We start from the raw sequence: 4,784 nt of genomic DNA, 5'->3' as shown, positions 1-4,784 counted from the left end.
AATGTACAGTACTATTGAAAATTCTTGTATTCAAATAGCCTTGATCCTAACTTAGTGAAAACTTCAGCTCGAGGGTGGGGGCGTCTCCGGAACACGGCGAGCTCGCCCAAGAACACCAGCAGCGCAACGGCGTGGCCCAGCGCCAGCAGCTTCCATGACGGCTCCAGATTTTTCACTGCGAGAGCTACATTACGATGTGCGGGCCTCGTGCCCTCTGGAGTGAATCTGTCCGATGGGAGAAGCAGCATTGCCGAGCATTCATTGTACTCAATCATCTGCTTCAACTGCCATGTGCTTGTTGTTTGCTACCCGATGCTACCCCTGCTTAGAGGGACAGCGCATACTCTTGCCCTGCGCACAAGGCGTCCTCACCTGGATATCCAGAGCTCGATCAGCCCCGCGGCCATCATGCGGTTGACCAGCACTCTGACTGTCGGCGCGAGGACCGAACCCTTGCGGAGCACGATCCACGACGTTGGGGTGGTCGGGAGGCACTTTCCGACGGGCAGGATGTGGATCCCAGGGGCTGTCTTTTCTTCCCTTTTGGTTTTGAGGTGATAGTCGACAGTGCCACGCATTTGAAGGCTGATGGTCCGCCGACCGCGTGCCACCGTCTCGCTGATCGTAGTAATGGCGCTCTCCTGCCGAAAATACATGATGTCCATCACTATCCTTTTACACGTACAGTGCGGTGTGGAGTGGCCACTTTGTGGTCACGCCTTGTTAGATCATTGGTACGTACTACCAAAAATGAGCTCGGAACATTTTAACGGGACAAGTCAGGCTATGCCTGGTGGACGTGGACGGTGCGAAGAGGCAGGATGGCATATGGCCTAGCTTAAACCGTCCCTGCGCCTGCGGGCGGGGTGACGTACCTGGATCGTCGCACGCCGCAAAACATTGCTCATGACGGTGTCTCTTGTATGATCGCAGCCGACCTTCAGATCGTCCCAGGTGACTTGATGGAGCTCAACACCCAGGCCCAGCTCCATGGCCTCCCCCAGTGTGTTGATGTCTGCGTTCCTCATCGGCTTGAGGAGGCGGCCCTTGGCGAGGGCGAGGAAGCTCGTCGACACGACGAGCGTAAACATGAACCATGGGAACAAAAAGAGGCGCAGCGCGCTGAGCCGCGGCACGCGCCCGGCGCAGGGCACGCCGAGGAGGGAGCACAGCGTGAAGCCGACGGCGAACTCGAACCGCGACAAGCGTCCCCCGCGGCCGCGGGAGCGGGACGCCAGCAGCCACACCGTCACGGAGCTGGCGGCCGCGGTCGCCACCAGCGCGGCCCACAGCTCCGGCTGGAAGGGGCGGGTCAGCTCTTGCAGCGGGGACAGCTCACGGCCCAGTCCGGAGGGCACGATCCACACCGCATCGTTCATGTGGCCCGTCATGATGATCTCGGCGCCTCGGCTCCGCGACGGCTTCGAGAGGAAGTACGCCACGGCCACGTCCGCGCGCCCCGCCCGCAGGTCCTCGAACATGCCGATCGCCGTGCCGTTCCTGTAGAAGGTGCCGTAGGGCACACCGTCGCACGCGGACTGCAGACAGTACGGCTCCCGCATATCCACGTGCTGCCCGATCTCGCTGAGCATCTCGATGGTGAGGCCGGTGGCCCAGCTCTCTGCGGCACGGCGGCGCAGGTGCCTGCTGGCGAGTGGAGGCGGGGAGGCGTGCACGCTCGCGCACTGGCAGACCCCTGGAGGCGGGACCTCTATCCCGCGGTCCCCGCGCCACCCTCGGCTCGGGTCCTGCGTCCCCACGACCACGGCCAGGGGTTGGTGCTCCGCGTTGACCACCAGCGGGCAGCTCCCCAGGCGCACGCGCTCGTTGCGGGGGAAGAGCGCCCGCCCGCTGCCCAGCCAGCCCCCCGCGTCCCACTGGTCCAGCAGCAGGGCGGCGGGCGCGGCGTGGCAGCGGGAGAAGGGCTCGAAGGAGTAGGCCGACACCCGGTCCGCGCCGGCCACGAGCACCAGGGCGTTGACGAGCTGCCGGCCCCAGAGCGCGCCCACGGCCGCGTCGGCTGCGTCGGCTGCGCCCTGCGGGCTGTGCTCCGGGGCGGTCACCACGATGACGGGCGTGCGCGAGTCCATGGGCAGCACGGCCAGCAGCGCCGCGCCCGCACCTTCGTTCCTGCGACGCGTTTGCCGTGCTGCTCAGTCAACTGCAGCGTGTGTGACACGAGCGAGGGCTCGTCTGCGCGTCCCGCAGCACGACGACGACGACAGCCTTACCTCAGGTCCACGACGTAGAGGTCGGTGAGGTAGTTGTAGGCGGGGAGGCCGTCGGGGAACGTCTCCCCCGCCCTCCACGCCACCGCCCCGGCGAGGGACATCCCCCGCTGCGGCACGCCCACCATCCCGCGCAGCTCCGCGGACAGCTCCGAGCCGCCCAGCACCGTCACCTGCCGACACGACTCAAAGTAGCTCCGCTGCAAGGCCGCGATGCAGCCCGCCACCTGGGACACGGGCTGCGACGTGGAGGACAGCGCCGCGGACAGCAGGACGGTGACCTCGAGGAAGTCTTTCATCGCCCTCATCGTGGCGGGCCGGCTATACGCGGCGGACGACACGCGCGCGCCCTCGCGTGCGGCGGGCGTTTTGGCGGTGGACTTCGCCTGATGCGAGCGAGCTAATGGCCATCCTTTCAGTCCAGGCGCGGAAGCGTCCGGGGTGTCTGAGGTGACGGCGCAAGATCAATGATCGGGGTAAGTAGTTTGTCTGACTTTTCCTTCTTCCCTCCCCACCCTTTAATCGCTCCACGCACTCTTGCCGAGCCTCCGCGGACACGCGATGGATAATTTGTTCACATTGTCATGACTTTGTCGCGCGCAGAAAGGTGCGAGGTCCCAAAGTCGTGACACGAAACTTTCGGGTAGTTGCACACTGTTAAAAATTCTGTAAGGAAGTATACAGTTTGCCTACAGTACGCCCTGTTTATTTTGTCTAAGATATGGGCCGTGCTTCGGTGTCTAAGTCAAGTGCTGTACTGACTAATAATACGGTTTGCGAAGTTACAGTACATCCTGTACGGAGTTGACCGTAATCCAAAATTACAGTCGCTGACGAGGTAACAAATTGACAGGGCGCACTGTAGACAATTTTATCAGCAGTAAAAAGCGGCGTTCTCATTGAAGGTATTTAGAGCTGACCATGACGGACGTTGACGCGTTTCTCATCATCACCGCGTGTTGTGTTTAGACCCTACCACCTCCACTCAACCAAGGTGGACTCGACTAAGGTTACCTGGAGCTACGTCACCGGCTTTGGGAGGGGGTATCTCGTGGACTGCGTTTTGCTCTGAGCGTTCCCGCGTACAGGCCAGTGCTCAGGTGGTGGCGATTCTGGTCGGTTGTGGCATATTTGTTACGTGTCTTGTGCTGCGCTGCAGTCTGGCCTCAAGTTTCTTCGTAAGCCTGTGAGCGCGTCCCCGCCGATCTAGTCACCTGGTCTCTGTAGTCATTTCCGACTCCAAACCGGGGAGGGGTAGAACTGAGGCTGAGGTGACGGCAAAAAGAAAAGTACCAGGGGGCTGACTGACTCACGCCGTGCACTTTTGTAGTTATACTGTACCGCATTCACGCGTGCGGGCGGGTTGCCTAATCGCACGGAGCCGCAAGGAGCCGTGGGCAGCGACGATAGGCAAGCCCGCCCGCACCAGTGCATGCGGTACAGTATACCCACGAAAGTGGGCTGCGTGAGTCAGCCACCTGGTATATTCAGCACGTGGTCCCTAGGTAGTAATACATTCAGGTTCCCTCCACGTGCACGCAATGTGACCTTATATTTTGACCGTATTTCGTCTTGGGTGATGTCGATGCCGAGCACCTAAGCTAAGCGTTTGTTTGACGCCCAACGTTATCTTGTTTAGTGAACGTGAAGGTGTGGGGCCAAGGCTAAGACGGCCGCCGAGGAACGAGCAAAATTTTTCAGAATGTTCTCCGAAGAGGCTCAATAGAAAATTGCGAAAAAGTCGCAAAATCGATGTAGCATTTATATGCGACTACTAGATTACGGCCAGTCGACTGTTTGTTTGACTTGGCGACGCCCACCTCCGTTGTTTTCCTATGCTAATTCGCAATCAGCCTAGTACCTCATTATGCACGTGGGCGCCGTGCACTGCGTTGGACTCCAGTGTGTACTTCCGCGTGTCATAAGCCGCCCGACCTGTTCCAGAGTGAGATCTCATTGTGGCACCAGCACTACGCTGCTGCGGACGCCTGCGAGCTAGGCCGCCCGCACCGCGTCGTCCTGTCCACCCTGTGCCTGGCAATGCACCCGGTGGAGATGGCGGCCGTGGCGGGGGTCCTGCTGGTCTCGGCCGTGCTGAACGCCGTCCTGGCCGTGGCCTACGAGTCCGTGGACACCGTGCCGGACTACGCCTCGTTCGGCCCGCTGTGGTCCGCCTACGTCCTCTCCAGCGACGGGACTCCCCGCATCGACTTGAGCGCGTGGCGCCGGGACTTCAACCCTCTGCTGGACCTGGACCCGGTGAGAGCGCGGTGGAGAAACTATTCAAAAACCTGCTACTTCGAAAATCCCCATCAAAGGTACCTGGTTTAGGGTAACCTAAGACCCCTATGACCTAGGGTTGGTCGATTCGATTCCGATTCGAATCGAAAATCGATTCCCCGCGTCGATTTTCGATTCGAATCGGAATCGATTACGCGCATCACGAGAATCGAAAGAATCGATTCTCAGCGTCGATTTTCGATTCTTAAAAATTTGCCTGATTTTGAATCTCCGCGCGCCTCTTGGGCCAGCCAAGTGCGCCGCAGGCCCCATCTT

General features: G+C 60.4%; 2 protein-coding genes across 2 annotated transcripts in view; both read left to right on the top strand.

Moving 5' to 3' along the window:
* The window catches only part of LOC127751305 (E3 ubiquitin-protein ligase RNF113A-like), a 974-nt gene extending 816 nt beyond the window's left edge, over nucleotides 1-158 (top strand). The window contains exon 4 of the mRNA XM_052274627.1: nucleotides 56-158. Coding sequence (XP_052130587.1) covers nucleotides 56-158 — 103 coding nt within the window. The remainder of the gene's footprint in view (nucleotides 1-55) is intronic.
* A 2,276-nt stretch (nucleotides 159-2,434) lies between these two features.
* LOC127751302 (uncharacterized) lies at nucleotides 2,435-4,762 on the top strand. The gene is made up of 2 exons (XM_052274621.1): nucleotides 2,435-2,704; nucleotides 4,173-4,762. The coding sequence occupies exons 1-2, from the start codon at nucleotides 2,696-2,698 to the stop codon at nucleotides 4,557-4,559; spliced, it is 396 nt and encodes a 131-aa protein (XP_052130581.1). The 5' UTR covers nucleotides 2,435-2,695; the 3' UTR covers nucleotides 4,560-4,762.
* Nucleotides 4,763-4,784: the final 22 nt, after the last annotated feature.

Source organism: Frankliniella occidentalis, unplaced genomic scaffold (genome assembly GCF_000697945.3).
Source record: "Frankliniella occidentalis isolate FOCC.00 unplaced genomic scaffold, Focc_3.1 Scaffold418, whole genome shotgun sequence".
NCBI lineage: Eukaryota > Metazoa > Arthropoda > Insecta > Thysanoptera > Thripidae > Frankliniella > Frankliniella occidentalis.
Note: the sequence above shows the minus strand (reverse complement) of the source record. Positions and strands in the feature narration are given on the sequence as shown.